This window comes from Arvicola amphibius, chromosome 10, assembly GCF_903992535.2.
Source record: "Arvicola amphibius chromosome 10, mArvAmp1.2, whole genome shotgun sequence".
Taxonomy (NCBI): domain Eukaryota; kingdom Metazoa; phylum Chordata; class Mammalia; order Rodentia; family Cricetidae; genus Arvicola; species Arvicola amphibius.
Window position 1 is genome coordinate 2,712,183 of NC_052056.1, and position 20,907 is coordinate 2,733,089.

General features: G+C 50.1%; 1 protein-coding gene across 1 annotated transcript; it reads right to left on the reverse strand.

Moving 5' to 3' along the window:
• Positions 1-279: 279 nt before the first annotated feature.
• On the reverse strand, positions 280-16,807 carry Ets2 (ETS proto-oncogene 2, transcription factor). Its single transcript, XM_038345761.1, has 11 exons — positions 16,676-16,807; positions 13,096-13,167; positions 10,269-10,380; positions 8,363-8,482; positions 7,877-8,077; positions 6,680-6,763; positions 5,891-6,115; positions 4,927-5,190; positions 3,364-3,482; positions 2,244-2,460; positions 280-2,198 (listed from the first exon to the last, which is right to left on the reverse strand). The coding sequence occupies exons 2-10, from the start codon at positions 13,165-13,167 to the stop codon at positions 2,245-2,247; spliced, it is 1,413 nt and encodes a 470-aa protein (XP_038201689.1). The 5' UTR covers positions 16,676-16,807; the 3' UTR covers positions 280-2,198; position 2,244.
• Between the last annotated feature and the right edge of the window lie 4,100 nt (positions 16,808-20,907).

A 20,907-nucleotide genomic window follows, 5' to 3' on the forward strand; every position in this document is an offset into this window, starting at 1 on the left:
TTCTAACATTTCACACAAACGTCCTCTTCCCTCTCTAAACTTCTGATGAAGCCAAGGCCAATCTTTCCATCCCAGTCCTTTCCTAGGTGAGTTTTCATATGAAACATTTGTATTCTCATTTCTTGGGGAGGGGCCCAATGGATCCTATCTTGTTTCTAGGTCAATGAGCTGTAGACTGGACTTTTATGCCATACAGATGAGGGTACAGAATGGGTTCAAATACTCCTGTACCGCGTCTGTGTCAGGACTGAGAAAGAGAAATATTCCAAGGAGCCAACATTACAAGGAAGCATTGGCTAAACCAAATACTTTATTATTTGAGGAAGAAAAGGCCAGATTACAAAACCTTTATACTTAAGACCACGCCAAAGTCTTCCAAGGACTTCCATAACTGTTAGGTTCGACCATGTAAAGCCGCCACCTTGGCTGACAAAACTCAGGCTAAACTTGGCAATTTCGTGTGGCTCAACTGCATATAAACTGAGTGATGGCTAAGCTTTTACAAAAGCATGTCCCCAGTCCTACATCTGTTCATATTATAGACACATCCCACAGAGACACACAGGTCCCATTTGAAAGGCATCCTCTGCTTATTTCTGGGCTTGCAGGCTGGGACTCCCAGGACTGGCACAGCAGGTACCCAGATGGTCTTGTGTCCATTGTGAGGTCTCTTTATCAGTATCACCTGCTGGCCCAGAGGCCACCCTGCTGGCAAATGGCAAAGCCTAGAGGAAGGTGTAAGGTGTTCGTGGTGAGCTCTTCACCAGATAAGAACATCACACAAACCGCTCCACACCTTTTCCCATCTTGCTTGCCCTGTCTGTGCTTCTGGGTATCCATGGCCAAGAAAATAAGAGGAGCAAACTCTCTGAGGACACAGAGCAGGAAGAAGAACATGCAACCAAGACAATAAGAAACATGGCAAGTCAGCAAGATAGAGAGTGCCATGCTTCATTCAAGGTCAAGGCAATGGAAGATCCCCTCCCGATACCCTCAGCGCTGCCCGGCACAGTTCCCTTTACACGAGCTATGATAAAAATAAAGCTTTCGTACAAATTACATTTTTTTTCCAGTGAGTTACTTTTGCAGTAAAAATAGCTGCTACATAAATCCCTTCTGATCTCTGAAAAGGAGTCATATATTTCCAAAAATAGGCTTCTTATTGTAGCCACACGAATACCTTGGGGCGAAGGAAGGAAACGGCTGGCTGGGGGGGGGGGAGAGGGGGGAGTTGCCTGGAAAACACAGTTACGCCAAAAAATAAAATACATTTGTGTATAAACCGTCTTAAGGCATGCAGAGAAGTGGAAAACATGTGCCACTTGTCAAGAAAAATACTGCTTTTCAGCTCTTACTTTACAGCCCAGGAGGAAGTGGAGAGGCCTGAGGCACCCTCAAATAATAACATTAGATTTCTTATAAAAAAATCCCAATATACAAAGTCCTGGCCAGATAATAAGCAAGTCAGAACCAAAACACAACAACAACAACAACAACAACAAAAAACAACAAAAAATAGAAACCAGGGGTCATTCCTCAGACCCCATTCCTGTTGGAAAATCAAATGGAAACAGTATATCATGATTCTCTCAGTCGGCCCCTGAGAGACTAAATCTCTGTAAAATGACATTCCTATCTATGCGCTAGTGGAAAAAAAAAAGAGAAAGATAACCTAGCAGGTATCACATTCTTTCAAACAGTGATAATTACTTTAAATACAATATACAATTTCTGTTAAATAGAACTGTTGGCGGATTCGACATAATATAAGATACAATAATATGTACAAACTGACTTCTGAACCGGAGCAATGGCTGTACTCCACCACCCGCCTAGCCAGCTCTCAGGAGGAGGTGGCTCTTGCATTTGCTACTCCCGGTGGCCAAAGGCCAAAGGAGAAACAATGTTTTTCAGTGTCTCTGCGTCCACTACATGCTGGCTCCCTGGAGCACCTCAAACAGCCGCAAGGATTGTGATCGGCACACAGCCTGCTCGGTGCCACGGTGGCTCCCCAGAGCGTCTTCCCTTCCAGGTCTCGCTAAGGACAGAGAGGCCATGCCCCCTTCCACCACTGGGGAGTTGGCCTTGTGGAAGAGGCAAGGCATGAAAGAAGGCCGCTGTTGCTTGGCGACTCCCAGAGGGGTCCCTTCCTGCCCTCCCATGGGTCTTTGGAGCAGTGGGTCAGGACGGACTTCCCACTCAGTCCCCGGGCCCCGGGGCCAGCTCAGGGTCTTCCCAGGGACTTCAGTCTTCTGTATCAGGCTGGACACCCAGGATGGCATGCAGTTCCTCAGGGGTGAACCCCAGCAAGTTCTGCAGGTCACATACGAAGCGGTACACGTAGCGTTTGCCTGACGTCTTGTGGATGATGTTTTTGTCATAGTAGTAGCGCAAGCCCCGGCTCAGCTTCTCGTAGTTCATCTTTGGTTTGTTTTTCCTCTTTCCCCACCGGCGAGCCACCTTTGTGAAGACACAGAAAGGTCAGAGTCACCGGGGTCCACTCTTGAGCCGTGACTGGCTCCCCTGGCCACGGATGCTCACCCTAGGGACCCTAGGTCACAGGGACTTATCCAGGTCACTTTAAATGTGCACAGACGCTTCACAGGACAGGGGCCAGTGATGACCCTGTCTCTGCCCCCAGCTCCATCTCAGCAAAGCCTCCTTGGGCCAGCCATTTGGAACCAGGGGTCCCTCACACAGGGACATGTGCTGTTAGTCATCCTCTATAATTCTTATTCCAACCCCCACCCCCTTTTAAAACGCCAGAGGCTCGTGTATCCCATTCATCCTCCAGCATCCACTTCCACGCTCTGCCTACAGATAGGCATGCGCCATCACACCTGGTTTATGTGGGGCTGGGGATGGAAGCCGCGGCTGTGAGCAAGGTAGGCAGCCACTCTGCCAACTGAGACACACTTCAAGTCATGTGATAGCTGATGGGCCTATCCTGGCCCAGGAGACATGCTTATTTCCCTAGACGCGGAGAGGGCCACAGATTACATTACTTACATTGCTGGCATCATGCCTACCAAAGCTGTCTCTCCCGCAGAGGGCCCCAGGGCCAGCCCTGAAGGCTGCCTGGCTGCTATGTGCCCTGAACAACTTGGGACAAAGGGGAACTCCCTCCAGAACTTGCTGAAGGTAACCAGCCTCCAACAGACAGTGTCCATGGAGGGAGGGCACTGCCCAAAGGACACCAGGCCTGTGCATCAATAAGGCTGTGGCTTCAGTTCAGCTATCCCCAGAGCCAGGGACTCCTGGTCGGGAGAAGGTTCTCGCTGGCTCTGTTGACTTCCCTTGTGCCCAGGGTCAGCTTTAGAGCCCAAGGTGATGGACTGGGGTTGAGTGTACAAGTGGCCATACCTCATCAGGGTCAGCAAGCTTGAATTCCCATCCGTCTCCTGTCCAACTGATGAATGACTGACAGGACTTGTCAGAGAGCAGCTCCAGAAGAAACTGCCACAGCTGGATTGGTCCACTTCCTGGGGACAAAGAGAGGCAGGTTACTGACCCTCCCAGTGACCAGGCTGTCTTGAGAACATGGACCCCACCGGGCATTGTTGTGATGAGCAGCTGGGGCCTCGGGGAAAGACTTTAACATGCAGAAGCCACAGTGGCCTCCCCTTCCTCCAGCAGGATGGCTGAGGCATGGCTCTTCCTTGGCTGCTGTGTTTGTTCCCCCAGGAGGAGGATTCAGGGCTAGCAATCACCATCAGCACCAATCTTGCTGTTTAATGCTTTCTGGTACAAGAACCTTAGAAGTTTATTTCTAGAAACACCCAGTGGTGCTGGGGTGGGCACTCAAGAATCATGCATGACAGGCATGGCTCTCATGACCACAGCAAACTGTTTCGTGTGAGATGCGCTGCACACAACACACCCATAGGGTGACCTGTACTGACAACCATCTATCTCCGCTCCGCGGGAACTCAGAAGCACCCCCTTGAGAGGGACGCTGGCTGCAGTGCTGTCTTTCTTAAGGATGTACTCAAGACAGCGGCTTTTCCTGGGTCCCCATCACAGTCTAGGGAAGGAGAGCTGCGGTCACCTTGCCTGCAAACAGGAAGAGGCTTTGGGGAAGCTCGGAAAGACCTCGGATGGAACCAGACTGAGCCGACTCACATCAGCGGCCACTCGGGCCACCTCTGAACTGACTCTGCAGTTGGGTTTCCACACGACCCACGGTAACGCCATCGGCCACAGGGTGGGCTAGACGACAGACAGTCCTCTACTATTGCCATCCAGGCAGACAGTCTCCTTAGCTGTCCTCGGGTTCCCAGGTAGCCAACGGCCTTAGGGTTAAACGCCTTTGTGGGTCTTTATACATATACGTAGCCATTTGACAATAAAAAAAAAAAAATCCACATATTCTCACTTGCATCTTATATTTTTAAAATTAATTTTCTTTAAATCCCCGGTGGCTTCTTACGGCCAGCATATGAAAAGATATGAAAAGAGGGTCTATTTAAAGGCCTCTGAAGCAGTGAAAAATGAACATTCTTGGTATTTGCCCCAGTTTTGAAACTGTCTGGTTCTAAAAACGGCTTTAAGACTCTTTCTTTGCCTAGAAGAGCTCTCCCCTTCTCTCGGATGGTTTTGGAGGCCAGGGGAGAGGTAAATAGTGCTGGTAAGCCGTGAGCCAGCTCCCGCCCTCCCCCAGGCCAGTTAACATTCCTTGAGATCCAGAGTGTGAGTCAGAGCCAGGACCAGTCTGTCCTTCTGTCCCCTCTCCTACCCCTCCACCTCCTGATCCAGGGAGAGGGTGTGACCTGGTATCTTCTCCCACCCCCTGAGACCCAAACATGAAAACTCCTGCAAGCCTGGTCTCGTGGGACTTGGATACAGAGAGACTCCAAGTGTGGAAGATCGCCGCAGCGGCCACCGCAGTCACACAGGAGCTGGCCGCGGCCCTGAGTGCACACTCACCAGTGAAGCCAGCCAGCACTGCTGCAGGAATAACTGGTTTGCCTTGCTCCACCGGGTCACTCCTCTCCTGGATGTAATCTTTGAAGGACATGGTTGGTTTGCTGAGGCACAGTGGCTGGCTACAGTCCTCCTCAAAGCTCTCGAAGGATGGCACCCGCTGCACATCAAGTAGGGACGACTGGCTGTTCCAGGAACGCAGCAGTGACTCGGAGCTCTCGAAGCTGTCCGCACCGTTCTCTGTGGGGTCGTGGTCCTTGGCTTTCCCTGGTGACAGCAACCAAACACATGCTGAGACCCCTCTGAGACGTGAGAGGGCTGGGCCCCTGGATCACCAATTCAGGTGCATCTGGGTCCCAATCTCCACAACACTGTCAGCGAGCCCCAGAACGATATACACACCAGGTACAGCATCACCCAGACCCCTCCCAGCATTCTTCAACAAAGGTGCTAACTTCTTAGGACACCTTCCTCCAACAGAAGCATGGATAAAATGTAGAACACCATATAGCCACGAAAAAAAGCTAAGTCACAATGGCTGGTAAAAGACAAACCCCGAAGAAATCAGCTAGCAGGGGCCCATCCGCATGAAGCTTCTATCTCCACACGGATAGCTGTAACACAGGTGTACACAACTGTGTTAATTCAACCAGATGGACCCCCTGAGATGTGTGGACTGTGTCTGCTATACCCTTAAACAGGAATCTGACACATTCCTGTGTCCCAACAGAGTAACTCCACTGTGAGGAAATTAGCTTAAGGCTGTTAAGCTAATTCAGTGTTGCTCACTCGATACCTGCAGAACCCGGCTCAAACAGGTTGTGCTTTTTTTGTAAAGTCACGTGGAAGATGACCCTGTACTTTAACCTTCTCTGGCGGCAGAAGACAGAATGCCCTTAACCAAGCGTCTCCCATACTGACAGCTTCCAGGACAAACCAACAACCTTATGCTAGAATGTTCTCTTACCAGAGCTGTTGGCGAGCAAATTCAAGTTGCCAGCAGGGAAGTCCTGGCCGATGGAGCAGTAATTGACACTGACAGTATTGAGCCGAGACTTGGGCAACATCTGGAACTCCTGCTCGGAGCCAAGAGTGGCAGGCGTCGCCGACGGCGGGCACATGCTGTCCAGAAGGCTGTCTTTGGGGTAGTTCTGTGCCTGCATTCCATACGGAGCCTGTTCCATGCCAAAGCCTGAAGGCAAGGACAGGGTGGATGGCAGAGTTGTTAAAGCCAACATCATGACAGCTAGACCTACACCCGACCCTGTGAGACACCCGCAGGAGACGTGTCTCCTTTTAGAGTACGGTGACTGTCTTGTTAGACTACTTTAGTATCTCCTGACTTCTTTTTCCTCTTTATGGTTAAATTGGCCTTGAGCACTGTTGACTCCTAGAGATTATATGAGCCTCTTAAGCAATGCTAAGTTTTCCTGTGGCCACATGAAAAACACAAGAATCAGGTGAAGTTAATTTTCCACTTGAACTGGTCAGCATATCAGTGGTCACCTCAATATATAAACAGTACCCTAACCCATCAAGAAATAGTTTATACTCTTGGTTTCATTTTATGACCTCTGAGTTAGCCTAGATGAGTCAGAGTCTTAGATTGTCTTTACACATTTCACGTGGCTCTGCCATGTTGCAGCTGCTTAGTCGAGCAATATCCATGTGTAGCCACCACAGGAAGAGGGCTGGGCTACCTGAGGGGCTTGAGAGGCTAAAACCAGAGCTTTTAAGAAACGGTCACCTGACTGACCTAACGTATTGCTGCTGATCCAATGAGGGACCGCATTGAGGTGTGAGTTTTCTTCATATTGGTCTTCTGTCTTTTCTTGGTTCTCTGAAAAACAGACGCAGAAGACATAAAACCCAGTTTAAAGACTCCGCAAGAACGGCTGTACTTCCTCAGAATGACCTTGCCCATTTGATTTCAACCCCCTTATGTGTCCTTTAAAAATTATAGTATATTTTTCTAATAATCTGGGATAAGTTTTCCAAAATCGATGACGCCACTGTCTAGGACGGTCCAGTCTCTGTATCCATTTCATGCCTATGTTTATAAAAAACCATCTGTTGTTGGCCTGGGAAAACAGTGGGTGAAGTAAATGGACTCGGTGCCTGCCCCTGAGAGGCTAGTCTGGGATGTCGTGAGGTCCACAGGGCAAGTAGTCCGTGTTCTGTGGAAGGACCCTTACTAGGAACCCGCCATCACAAACCCCATTCCGTGACGCCACGCTACACAAATGCACACGTTGAACAGGTTTGTCATATAAATGGCTGCCCAGAAACACACCGGGTGGGACCAGGCCATGTTCCCAAAGAATCAGGGCTTCTTTAAAGTCAGTTCCCTTGGCTCTAGGAAGCAATAACTAAACCAGCCTGGCAACAGAACCCCAAATGAGATTCTGAGTTTATATGTTGAAAGCAGATGTGTCGACCTAGGACGCCAACCATTTTCTGACCTTTTTTTGGCTTTTTAAATAAAGAACTGTCCCTCATTTAAACCCAGGTATCTTTTAAGCAGGTCTCGGTGATCTTTGAGTTCCGAGACAAGAGTGTTTCTAGTCTCGATGAGATTTCTGAGTTCAGTGCTTGCCCTTAACATTTCGGTGTGTATACGAGTTGATCAGCTACGGTCTGAGCTCCAAAATCCTCAGAGGACTGCAGTAAGTTTCCTACAAAATCCACACCGACCTGTGTACGCTGCCTTACATTCACACAACCCTGTCTCTCTTGGCCCTTCCAGTGAGCTCATCCACCTGGCACTCTGGCTGGCCTACATATCCAAGGTGCTCTGAGCTGGCACAACCAGCGCAGCCTGGCAGCAACCAGCAATTTGGTGACTCAGGCTATTGCCTCGTGGCTACACCTGGCACGGACATCGCACACACTTCCCTCCGTGGAATGAAGGCCTTCCTCCATCTGGGTCCCCGCCGCTCCAATTCTGCCATACCTCTGATCATCTGCTCCAGATGTTCCCAGAGGATGTCGCCCACAAAGTCGGGTGCTAGCTCCAGAAAGCGCTCCTTGCCGAGGTTACACAGCGTCTGGCCGTTCATGCCGAACCGCTGCAGGTTCACGTTCACCAGGCTGAACTCATTGGTGGCCCAGAGTAGCCACTGACACACCTGCTGCTCACTCCACAGCCAGGGGTCTGCGCAGGGAAGGCGAGAAAGGGAAACACTGGTGAACAGCTGGGAGGCAGGGAGGTAGCTCCAAACCCACAGAATGACCGAGACGTCACCATGCGGCGACACAGGCATGTTCTGTGACACTTGGTGTTTGATGAGTGCAGGGTTAGGTGTGCAGCAGGCCACAGGCCAGCGCAGGTACACTCTTCCTACATTCCTGCTACCAAGATCATCCTAAAGGCAGACCCAGCTAAACCATCCCACCCCTGTCTTCCGGGGACTCCCCAGCCTCCAAGTCCAGCACTTACTTTTGGGAATGCCAAGACGCCGTTGCTCCTTGTGGAAGCCACTGAAGGTGGCTTTTAAGGCTTGGCTCATCACCGCCTTGCTGCAGGGCGTGAGCAGGGGCAGTTCGCAGGTGGCTGAGTCTAGACAGAGACCACAGGGATGTCAAGACCAGGGTGGCAATGTCAACAGAAGCTTAGGAGAAGCCCCAGTCTCCCGAGAACTGTGATCACAAATCTAGAACGAATTCCTTAACGGCATATAGCTGTGGGGCTGGGGTGTAACTCGATGCTTGCACTCACCTAGCATGCGGGAGGCCCTGAGTTCCATACCCAGTGTTACCAAAAAAAAAAAAAAAAAAAAAAAAAAAAAAAAAAAAACCCTCCAAAAGCAACAAGAAAAGATTTTTTTTTAAAGTATACTCTGTTACAATAATGACAGAGATATAACTTGACATGGTATTTTTTTCTTTTAAAAAAAAGTAAACAATGACATTAAAAACCAAAACCAATTATGCTTCTTAGAACTCCACAAAAAGAAAAATCCAGAGTGAAAATGAGTTTGGTGGTACACAGATGTCATTCCAGCATTTGGGAGACAGACACAGGAGGAAAATGAGAGTAACTGGGGTAAATAGTGAGTTCCGAGTCAGCCTGGCAAAGTCCCCGGTGCGTGCGTGTGTGTGCGTGTGCATGTGTGTGCGCGTGCGTGTGTGTGTGTGTGTGTGTCAAACTTTTAAAATAAAAATCGAATGTTGTATATTTTCAAAGCTTCATAAAGCAAGGACACACTGACAACACCTCTACCTAAATCATATTTAAACACTTTAAATTGTATGGTTTTTGTTCAGAAGGCCAACCTTGCAGCCTGTGTCCTGTACATAGTCAAGGACAGCTAGGAACACGGCATAAAACTGTCAGAAGTATACAAAACACGAGATTTTACTTTTTTGGTAACTTTCGCATGGATCTTGAGTGTAGCCTTTGCACAGTGCCATATGGCAATGCGACAGGTAGGACAGTCCCTGGCTGCCTTCAGTGGCTGTGAGTGTTCGATGTGGGAGCTTTGTCTGTCCAGCTGAGCAGACAGCAAAGGACCCTGGGCAAGCTGGGCTCAGACAACACTCTGCACTGTGAAACAGGCACGCCCCTAACATCTTTGAAAAAGAAGTCTTCTCTGACGCTCTCAGAAATTTCAGGAACAACAAGTGACGGCCAGACGACACTGCGCTTACGAAAGCACGGGCGCTTTGATAGATCTTTCTGGGCCGTGTTTTCCAGCACCCACTTCATATGACACATCAGTCTGGAATGTGTCCAGCCAATAACTCTATGAAGTAATCGTAGAGACGTATTGGACATGCTAGCCCCTTGAGAAGAATAAAGAACGGCAGTGAGAACTACTACCAGAATACAAAGGGTTAAGACAAGCAAGAGTAGTTTGTGGGCCCAAAACTCAAAGGGAAACGGCGTGTGTGTGTGTGTGTGTGTGTGTGTGTGTGTGTGTGTGTGTGCGCGCGCGCGCGCGTACGTGCGTGCGTGCGTGCGTGCGCGCCCAGGCACTGGGGTATGTTAACTACAAATGTGAACTGAGCATTAGAAGCTGGGTCACATTTCAGTGACCACTACCTTCTATATGAAGAAGACACCAGGGAGATGAGGAAGTATTTGAAAACACCTAACGTGGGATTCTCAGAGTTCCTTAGTTCACAGGAGGCACAGTGTGTGGAATGACTGGTTTACTCACACAGGAGGAAAGCTGCCTTCTCCCAGGCCCTGGGAGAAGACTTCTGTCAGACCGTATACACCCAGCATATCAGCATCTCTGGCTGCAGAATGATCTGTCTTTACTAAGTGATCGTGCCTTTATTAACCCAGCTACTGAGGGAAGCCATGCATCCTTTCTGCTAGGTTGAGAGGAACAAATTACCATGGGAGACAGAATCCAAGCCCGTGGGCACCTCTTGGAGTGTCTGTTCTTCACTGAGAGAGGGGAACATGGCAAACAGAGAACCGTCAAAGGTGTCAAAGGCTGGCTGGCGCTGCAAAACACAGGGATGAGAAAGAGATGTAGCATGAACTCATTTGATGGTGTGTTTTCTTAGTGATCCACGGTAACGACAGGTCCCGATGACATCAGCTGTTCTAAAGCAACACCGGCCAGTGGCCTCTCGGTGCTGGCAGCACGCTTCCTGTGAAGTTCAAAGTAATCCAAATAATCCTATCTCACCCTGGATTCTTTAATTAACAGGACAGGGTCAGATGGCCTGGGAGGTTCTTTTAGGAGTATACCCAACTTAAATTAATAAAGTAAGCACAGTTAAAAGCAGCAGAACCTTAGGACCACACTGAGAGGGTCTTCAAAGAAAGCCAGCCCCCAGCTCGCCAGATTGGGAGTAGAGGAAAAGAAAAAGCAAATATACTTCAAACAAAAACGGAAGGCTGGAAGGACCTGGGAAGCTGAAGCAATAGTAAGCTGCTCTTATTTTTGGACAGTTACTTTGAAGTATCTACCACTTTAAGTGAAATGGGGGAAGCCCTTCAGCACTCCAGTGGCTCAGATAATAGTAATCCGTGAAAAATAATAAAACCTTAATGTTTCTCGTGATAAAACAAAAAAAAAGACTATAGAAAAGAAACTTTAAACCAACTACAGAGAGACTTTCAATAGCATCTTTCAGGAAGCATCGGATACACACGTAAAGACAAGCCCTGGAAACCATCGATGGTTGCATGATCTCACATAAGCAGCATTTATGAAAAACAGCAGCCCTGCATGGGAGGGGCACAAATAAGCACCCAACCAGGGCGACCCACCCCTGCCCGGCTCGTTTAGGAAACATGAAGAAAACTTCCATTTCCCAACATAATCTGGAAATCCCACATCGTGTGTAACACAATGACCCATGTGTTGCATCATGGGCAAATAAATGTGTAACACATTTACAAATAAAATCAGCTCAGCGCTGTGCCTTCATTTCAGAAATGCAGAAGAGCGAAGGATGTGTTGCACAAGAGGGCAGGCTGCCAGCCCCAGCCCTCAGTCCTCAAGCCCCCAAGATGCCAACGACCTAGGCGGGCAGGGCCACTGACGGATGGGAAACACGCAATTGGATGTATCAGGGACTTTATGAGGGAATGATTTGGTGACATATTAAATAAATGTCTAACAATAAACTCCTTCCCGCCCCCCCCTCCCCAAGCATTGCCTGGGCCTCTAGGAAGTATCTTTCTGGAAGTTCTTTTTTTAAAACCAGGAAGTCACAGAACACCGCAAAGCCTTGCTACGCATTTCAACATAGTCCCTGGCGAATGCCTTCTCCGAATCCGGACATCGGCAAGTTCTTTCCGTTGATGGAAGGGCTTTTTCTGAGGGGTGTATGTGGCTTCAGTTCTGCCACATTTCCTTGTGCCTTTTATGCCCCTCTGAAGACACGACTGAACCAAACAAGAAAATGCACCAGGATTTGATGACTTCACTGTCATCGGTGCCAGGCTCTGCCCCTAGGGAGCTGGGGAAAAGCTCAGCAGGAAAAGCATTTGCTGGACATGCGGGCGGACATGAGTTGGCATCCCCAGAACCCACATGAGGCTGGACAAGGGACCCTGTCTGTCAGCCAGTGTGCTAGGAAGAGGGGCAGCAGACAGGACAGTCCCCAGAAGCTTGGGACCAGAAGCTTCTGTGTACAAGGCAGAGGACAAGAGACCCTGCCTCAAATAAGGGGAAGGCAGGAACCAGCACTACCACTGTCCTGTGGTTTTGTAATCCTAGCACTAGGAGAGACAGGATGCTCCTGGAGCCCAATGGCTTAGCCAGTCTTGCCTAGCAGGTGAGGAACAGGTTCAGTGAGAGACGCTGTCTCCAAAAATAAAGTAGAGGGCGACAGAGAAAGACACTCACTGCTGGCTTCTTCACTACACGTGCATGCATGTGCGCACACACATAACACGGAATTACCAGCTCATGCTATGAGAGTGTCCCATCGGCGTGACATGAAAAGTGTTTATGCAGGGGAGCCAGCTCTTTCATCTTTAGTCTGTTTGGGATTTGTAGAAACAGGCCTGCTGCTGCCACACCAGAGAGAGCTGGCTCCCTAGAACCTGGCGGATGCAGCCCCTCCTGGTGGAAATATCACAGTTCTTTCATTTCTCTATGTAAACTGAAATCCTTCTGGGAACGGAGAGCTGGATCAGTGGGTAAAGTGGGCAGAACTTGGTGCCAGGCCTGGCAACCGGAGTTTGATCCCCAGGGCCTACACGGTAGAAAGAAGGAGACCACTGGCTCCCACAAACTTTCCTCTGACCTCGACATGGTATCATGGTATGTGCACACGGAAACAAATGAATGTAAACAAGTTAAAAAATTAATTAGCCTTTTTGATCAGTCAGGAAAACTCCTGAGCGCGTTAAAAAAGGTGGTGGACACAGCCTCTCCAGCTGTGTTCCAGAATCGTGGGCCTTGTCTTCCCAGTCTGAGGGAGCCTCACGAATGGACTGTAACGGCCACCTCACGCGCAGATGAACCCCTTTCATATCTTGGGGGACAGGTACAAACAGCATCATGATACCCATTTTACAGTGCAGAAAACTGAGGCTCAGATAGAGTAAACCATTTCCCAAGAGCCACACAGATAAGATATTTAAAACCTGGGGCCAGAACCATTCTTTTTTTTCTGGGACACGGTTAAACACGGGTTTTTCCCTCTTATTAATGGAACTTCCAAACTGTCAAGAAAATTTAATTAAGACGCACACACCTTGAGTGTCCCTCGAAAACCGTTAGCGACAGGGGCAACTTGGTCCATGTTCTTGATTGCAAAATCATTCATCTTGAATAAAAGCAAAAGAGACAAGAGTCAGAGAGGTTAGCACTGAAGCACACTTGTAAGGTGACGCTGGCGGTGGCATCAATCACTGCAGGTGACGGCAGTCCGGTGCCTGGATGGGGAATCATTATTTGAGAGGACTCTAGACAAAGTAGCTCTCGAGGAGAACATGCGAGGGTCTCCACAGAGTTCCGCTTAGGTGAGAGACTCCATGGGCTGCCCCCACACCCTGGGTTAGCTGAGCAAGGAGGCTGCACCATGAGTCCCAGCTACGCTGCTATGGCAGATGAGATGAGAGCTTAGGTCATGCTAGGCAGGGCCACAAGAGTGGTCAGTTCAACCTGGGCACCCAGTGGAAGCCACGCACGGGGAGAGGGGGAGGTCACCTGCCTTGGAAGCTCCCACGGGCGTCAAACCAGACCACCTCCTCCCCACCATTCTTCTCAGAGCCATGCAGAGGCACGTTATCCTGGGTCACATGGCCCTTGTCACCGCAGATCCTCAGGCTCTGAATGTGTGATCTCAGAACTATTCTGCTTTGTGTGCACAGTGCACAGTTTTGTGTGCACAGTTTTGCATTCCCCCAAGAAACTAGGCCTTGCTTTAATAAGAAGGGTTTATCCCAGAGCTGGACTGACCACCAGATGGCCATTGTAGCTACTGGCATTGGACAAGGCACCTGTGGAGGGAGACAGGCTCGAAGCGAGGGTACATGTGAGATCTTAAGAACTAGAGGGAAAAGGAGTCTCAGTACTCTGAATATTTACTCTGCACTTATATAATATTCTGAATACATTAGGTTTACTGAATATAGTAAAATCAGTTTGATCTGCTAAGACGGTTTTGAGCACGTTGAAGAGAAAACCAAAAATGTGACTTGCAGTGGGCTGAAATTTTTTTTCTGGGACTGTAATGTGTACTTCTGGGTCGACCAAGAAGGCGAGGAAGGCCTTCTTCGCCAGTCCCCTCAGTGTGGTAAAAACAGAGCCGCTGAACCTCCTTTCCACCCACCAAGGATCAGCACCTGCCGGCAGCCCCCCACCCTCCAGGCTCCAAGTCACAGAAGAGACGCCTTCAGCAGCTCCTTGGTGTCACCCCAGGGCCCACGCTTGCTCTTCTGTATGTGTGCCCACCTGTTAAACTCTCACTAAAACGAGTGCGTAATTGATAACGCTCACAACGGCAGCAGCTAACACAGTCTTGAAGAATTATTTAACTTGCATTGTTCTTTCTTGTGTCCTCTTTATTTATAGTCAACAATATGGTCAGTGCCGATGTCTTAACAGGTTCCTGCTAAACACACTCATGTGCATGTACCGATATGCACGTGCGCACACATGCACACACGCACACCTTGATAAAAGGCAACAAGGGCAGAAAGGGGCCCTGGGGAAGGTTGCTGGGAGCTCAGATATGCAGATTTGGGTTAACGTAGCTCAGGAAAGCCCAGGAAGGAACAGGGAAGGAACAACAGTTCTGGAAGAAGTCAGGGTAGGGTCTGCCCAATCTCCACAGTGGGCACGTTTGCTCAGATTTTCCCGTGGTATATTATCTCAGCTACATTCACGAAAGGATTCAGTACTCCCTTAATGCCAACAGAACAGAGTGTGGAAGAAGCCCCAAGTCCCACCTCCTCGATTCTCCTGTGTCCAGGTTCCTAACTCTGAGGCAACTGAGGCCCATGATACTGAGTCACTGGCCTGGGGCCACCCTCCTCCTGGGGTGTCTATGGAGATCGCACGTCAGGTGAGCAGAGCCTTAAATCCTGACCATGAATGTGGCCCTCCCTGCCACATCCCACTGAAGCAGAGAGCATATAAATAAAGCAGGCCTTCTTGTCCCAGCCCTGTGAACTGCACCACCTGAGAACTTCTTGTCACCCACTTGGATGGAGTCAACCCTGGACCTGTTGACTAAACACAAGCCTCAAGCAGAAAACCAATCAGAGCACCAGAAACGTCCACACGGTCCCTCCAGGGTCTGCAGGACCAACATGCAGACACTTGCGGGCTTAATTCTGACTTTTAGCTTCCAAGATGAATGGCTGTGGAGGGCGAGGAAGCTCTTCCCCGCCTTTTGTGTACAAACAGGAGGAGAAAAGGGAGGTTCCCACTCCCACATAAAGAGCTGTAATTACCAGCTGCAGAACAGGGTTCCTTTGTTGCCCGGCTTTTAATGAGTTTTGTAAAAAACCCTGTAGAATTAAAGCGCTCTACTAAATGGCTTCAGGCAGACACACAGCTAATCGAATTTAAGTTCATTTATCCTACTGAATGTGCGTGCTACCTCCTGGGACAAGTCAAGACTCTAGATAAATCAATTTTCAAGTTTAGACCCTTTGGTACTCAAAAAAGAATAGGAAGAACAGGAGCACATGGCAGAAACGCAGTGACTGAGAGTGGCTAACTTTTAAACCAAGGGTCTCACCCGCAGCTGTGCCCTTACTGGAACAGGTAACCACTTACATAAGAGAGCACAGGTTTGTAGGGAGGTAAAACTGGGAAGAGCAAACCCTTTTGAAGGTTGATTTCTTTTCGCTTGGAAAGCGACCAGTTTAGAGAGATGAATGACTAATTTCAGATATGAGAGACTATTTCCCTGTAGGGCGCACGGTGTTCACATTTACTGTACTGTGAGATTACTCAGAATTTTAATAAAAGCTTAACGCTGAGATGTATCTCCCGATCGGCGGCGGTGTGGGCAGGCAGATAAGGCACTGGAGCTTCCACCGCAGGGAGCGAGTCTATCTCTTAACTGGTGAATTAAGTGACTCCTGTCTCCAACCACGACTGCTCACCGCTTTACTTTCTAAATAAGTAGCAAGTCAACCACTATTTTAAGCTCTGCTGAAATTGAGGGCAGGTTAGCACAAGTCTTGCGAGATTAAATAATAAATAAATGAATAAATAAAACAGGTTAAATACACATACAAATGCTTCGGGTTACACCTTCATCCATATGCTTTAAGGAGGAGAAAAAAAATAAAAGCAACGCAGCCATGCGCACCCCCACTTGGACGCTGGCTTCGCAGGGCCCTGGTGGGGTGGGGGGAAGCGAGAGAGGAAGGGGAAGGTGGGGAGCGCAGACCTGGCCAAACAGGTGACACGCTCCCGGGGAACCATAGCTTCCCAGGTGTTTCAGGCGCCGGGCACCCCCATATCTTCTCAGGCCTAGCGCCTCCCCCACTCAAGTCACTCCGAACCTGGGGCTACCTCGGCCACCCTCTTCGGGTGGACCAAGCCCCTTTGAGAAACGCAGTCGCGCGTCCTGGGCAGGAATCTCACCAGGCGAGCTCAGGTTTCCCCAAAACAAAAGCGGGCAGCCCACGCCCTGCCCAGTGCCCTGGTCCCTCACAGAGGCCACTGGGTGCGTGAGAACCAGCCAGAGCGACTCTGGGACGCGCGATCGACCGGCCGACCGGCTGGAGCAGGGGCCGTCCGCACCGCACCCTACCCCGGGCGGAGTCCCTCCCGCGGACCGACCGTCGCGCCGCGCACGGGGCCGCTCTTACCGCGTCGCAGCGGGCAGGGCCGGCCGAAGGGCGGCTGTGAGAGGAGATCGCGGTGATCCCGGCGCGCGAGGCCCGGCAAGGCGAGGGCGTAGGGCCGATCCGGGAGCGCGGGGCCGGGGGCGATGGCGAGGATTGGTGGGGCTCGGTGATGTCCACTCCGTGCTCAGCTCCGCGGTGGAGGAAGTAACCAGCCCGGTCCCCTGGCCGCGCGCTCTTCTGGAGCTGGGGGAGGGCCGGAGGGGACCGGGGGGAGGGGACAGCAAGGGTGACGGGGAGAGCGGGGAGGAGGAGCGAGCTAGAGGCCGGCGTGGGAGGAGACCCGTGCTCGGGCAGCGGCGGGTCCACGCTCCTCCCGGGGCCTTCGCTGTGCCTGCTGTCGCCTGCTTGCTGGCCTCTGCTCCTGGGGGCCCGACTCGAGCCGTGTGCCCTGGAGGTCCAGCGGGCAGGGCAGAGCCGTGTCCCCCTGCGTCCCCAGCACAGGGCTGCTCGCAGGTCCGAGCTAGTAGCGCTGGTGGCACTCAGGTTAGGTGGTTAGGCTTCTGCTGTGAAGCCGGCCCTGTGCTTGGAACTACGTGTGAATTTTGATTTCTGGTTCTTCCGTCATGAAAAAAGACTCTTACGTGGGGTTAGGGAGGCTCAAAGTGGGCGGGTGGCCGAGTCGCGAGTGGAAGAGTAGAACGTGGCGTAGCCGCTTGGCTCTGGGAGGCCCCTCCTACTGCCTCGGTAGGGATGGCGCCCCCTAGAGCTGAGCCAAGCCTTAGCGCTAACTTGGTTGAGCACTCAGTAATTCATTAGGCATTGCTATTCCTCTTCCACTTTACCTAGTCTTGCAGGGCAACTACATGCCAAGTCCAGCGTGGGTCTCCCAAACGCATGATCAAAACCACCAGCAGTAGGGTAGTTCCCCCTTTTTTCGGAAAGTGACGAGTCCATGGTTGGAAACCTGTGCGTTCGCTCTGTAGACACAGGTGTATGTTCAGTATTGAGTAGAAAAGTTTAGCGTAGATATGAAATTGTAGATGTCCAGCTTAGGCAAGGCCATGGGACTGATGACTGGTACATTCCAAGGACAGCATTACTGGGAGGGAAGTAGAAGGTTCCAGCTTCCCTGGTACTCAGGGTTCCTGGTTTCCATGGCAACCCCCATCTGAAGTTATCGGCCAATTGAGTTACTGTTGCAATTGAAATTTCTCTCTGGTGTATTGCCTTTTCAGGAGTCAAGGCCCAATCCACTAAGCTAAAACAGCTGTGTTCAGAGGGAATTGGTATTTTCTCATGGCTTCTCAGTGTGTATTCAGGCCTGGACCAGAGAACTCAGGTCAAGGAAGAACTCCATAAATGGATACAGAGTCCCTAGTCCGTTACCATGGAGACGTGGAACAGCATATGTTAGCTTTTTTTTTTTTTTAAACCATAAGCGAAGGTACTGACTTGTCTGGACTTCAGTTCCAGCTGAAGGAGGGTGTCCTCCTGCCTCCACCTATTCCCATGCATTGGCCACGTATCTGAGAAGCTTGGCACACACAGAGAGACCTCGTGAAGCTCTGGTACCAAGCAGGCTGTGCTCCAGAGACTGTGGGCGCTGGTGGCTGGGTACCCAAGGCCTTCCTTGGTCACGGAGGGCCTTCTTGAGCCAAGATGGTGGACCTTTTGTGGTTGCTCCAGCCGATGGTTGAAAGGCAGCCCTTGGTAACACTGAGCAGAAAGCTACTAAAGAAGTTGTCACAGGAATTCACAGATTAGTCACCGAGGGGAACCTGGACTAGAATTTATCAGCAGGGTTGAGAACTTGGTAGAGGTAGGCTCTGAATAATAGAATGACAAGCTTTCCTTGGTGAGCACTTTAGGAAACACAATCCGTCATATACATGAGAAGGAGGGAAGGCCTTCACTAAAGCAACCCCAGTCCTAAGAGTTCTTAGGATGTGAATCCTGATCTAAAGCAATAGCACCTAGAAGCACCAACGGCAGACCTGTGAGGTCTCAGAGACTGAGGCACCTTTGGTTTTGGCTTGCCCCTGCCCTCCCCTGAGAAGGAGACCTGGGTTGGCCAAGCAGCCCATAGCCCAGCCTTGATCAGTCGTGGGCAGTTGCATGATTAGGGACGTAGCGGATACACATTCACCTTTTCTGCTTCTTTTCCCCCTTCCTCTCCTTGGGCGGTTTCCTAGTTACTGAAGCCTGGCTGAGCCCTGTGATTATTCATTGGCTATTATGGCTCAATTCACAGGGAACCTGGGGCCTTGCTGCAAATTGAATCTAATAAAAGCACACCCCTTCTGCTCTGAGATCAAAAGTCAATGGTGTTAGGAGGAAATGGGAGCCGGGTAGGCTCCTAAGCATAGGGAGCAGGTGGACGGTGGAGGCGGAGTGTGAGGGCAAACGTAACCCTTCGCTGAGCAGAAGGGGAGACAGAATATGAGATCGCATAAACACGAAATACCTAGAGAGTGACATGCAGACAGAGTTCTTTAGGATCTTGGGTGTAATTATGAAATAAAAAAATGATTAACTCACTAAGCCATCCTTTTCAGAAACAGTGAGGCTCTGCCTCCTGGTTTGTGTTTACCTTGTGATCCAAGTCAATAGCACCATCTTGGGGGCGGGGGATTCCCAGTTCCAAGTTAAACATTTAGTGTGAGGTGTACCATTTACTCACTCAGCAAACACAACGTGAAGTGGACAAAGAAGACTGAGACTGAGTTTCTGCCCCTTGGAGAAGAAAAGGAAGACAGAGACTGCGAAGATCCCACAGAGGGGGACTCTTTGAACCCAGAGGGTGGGGCAGCAGAGGCAAGTGGCAAGGCCTGGAATGTGTGGAGAGGCAGAATTGCCCCAATTCATGTATGATCTGGAATGTGTCAGGGAGAAGTGCCTGGCCATAAATCCCACTGATGTTGGGTCAAGGCTTTCTAACTCCACACCTCCCGGAACCAGCCCTCTCTTGCCAGTGTGCCCGCCTGTATAGGTACCAGAAATCTGTATGAGTTGGGATCCCACCTAAAGTGTTCCCAAGAAATGCCTGTTGGGTCCTAGGGCTTCTCCAGTGTCGACGTGGAGAACCCTGAGGGGAAAACCTTTTCCTGCTGTCCCTCTAGTGTGTTTTCTGCTGGTCTCGGGCCTCTTGTGTCTCTCAGGGCCCTAGGCATGAACAGACTCCTGGGATAGAGCCTGCTGTCCTAACCTCTGAGGGCAGCTGTTGGGCCGCGTTGCCTGGGCCCACCCTCACTAAGCCTCCTTCTGGCTACACAGATGTGGCCCTGGGGGCAAGTTTCTTGGCTTCTCTGGTCTGAATTTCTACCACAGTCCCTTGCTTCCTGAGCTCAGAACAAAGGTGGCCATACAGCGGACTGAAAACAGGGAATAGCAAGAGCCATTTCCCTGCCTAGGGAGACCCTATGCCTCCCACCCTTACAGCTTTTAATGGTTGCAGGCTTCACCCTCACAGCAAAGAGGGCCAAGAGTGGTGCCCTCAACAGGAGTCATGGATGGCTTCTTTGATTTTCTTGACTTTGGGTAGTTAGAGAGACCAGGGATGGAAATGCTGAATTTCAGAGCTGGAAAACTATGGAGCCAATAAATAAGGCCAATGCCTACATTTAAAGAACAGGAAACGGAGGCCTACGGAGGGGTGGTTCCCTTCTCAGGGACATTTGACGGCTTTCCTTGCGGGACTGGACCACACTCCTGGCCTCGACACTGCCCCGTGTCCGCCCCTCTGTCACCTCTCACAGCTGTTTCCCTTATAAGGCTCTGTTCTGGAAGCTCATCACGGCTCTGAAAATCCACTCTGATATTAACCTGCAGGGAGGTGCGCCTTAGGCATGTCTGAACAGCTGAACTCATAATAAGGACCCATGGTATTTGTAAAATTGATAATCTCTAAATAAATGTGTCTGTTCTGAGTCAGACCTGTGCAGAGAGATGATTTTTAAGTTTTTTCTCTGAATCAAACATGACTCCTACGTTTGCTCTGAGTAACCAGGATCAGTGAACCACAAATAAACTAAGAGTTGGTCATGATTCTGTCTGACCCACTAGCAAATGCTTAAGGAAAGTTCAGTCTATGACAATACCCTCAGAGACGAGACAAAGCCTGGATTAAGGTGCTATCTGGATGAAAGACCAAAAGATCAAAGTAACAGGCATAAGTAGGCATGGGTGGAAATCATTAAGAAAGTGGAATAGTTCAGTTTCAACCCTCCAAAAACCATGTGCTGATGTAGACTGAA

Coding starts and splice junctions, on each gene's coding strand:
- Ets2 (XM_038345761.1), bottom strand. CDS start 13,167: ATGAATGATTTTGCAATCAAGAACATGGACCAAGTTGCCCCTGTCGCT. Junction 3,483..4,926: donor AGTGCTGGCTGGCTTCACTG/GTGAGTGTGCAC, acceptor CTTTGTCCCCAG/GAAGTGGACCAATCCAGCTG. Junction 2,461..3,363: donor AGCTTGCTGACCCTGATGAG/GTATGGCCACTT, acceptor GTCTTCACAAAG/GTGGCTCGCCGGTGGGGAAA.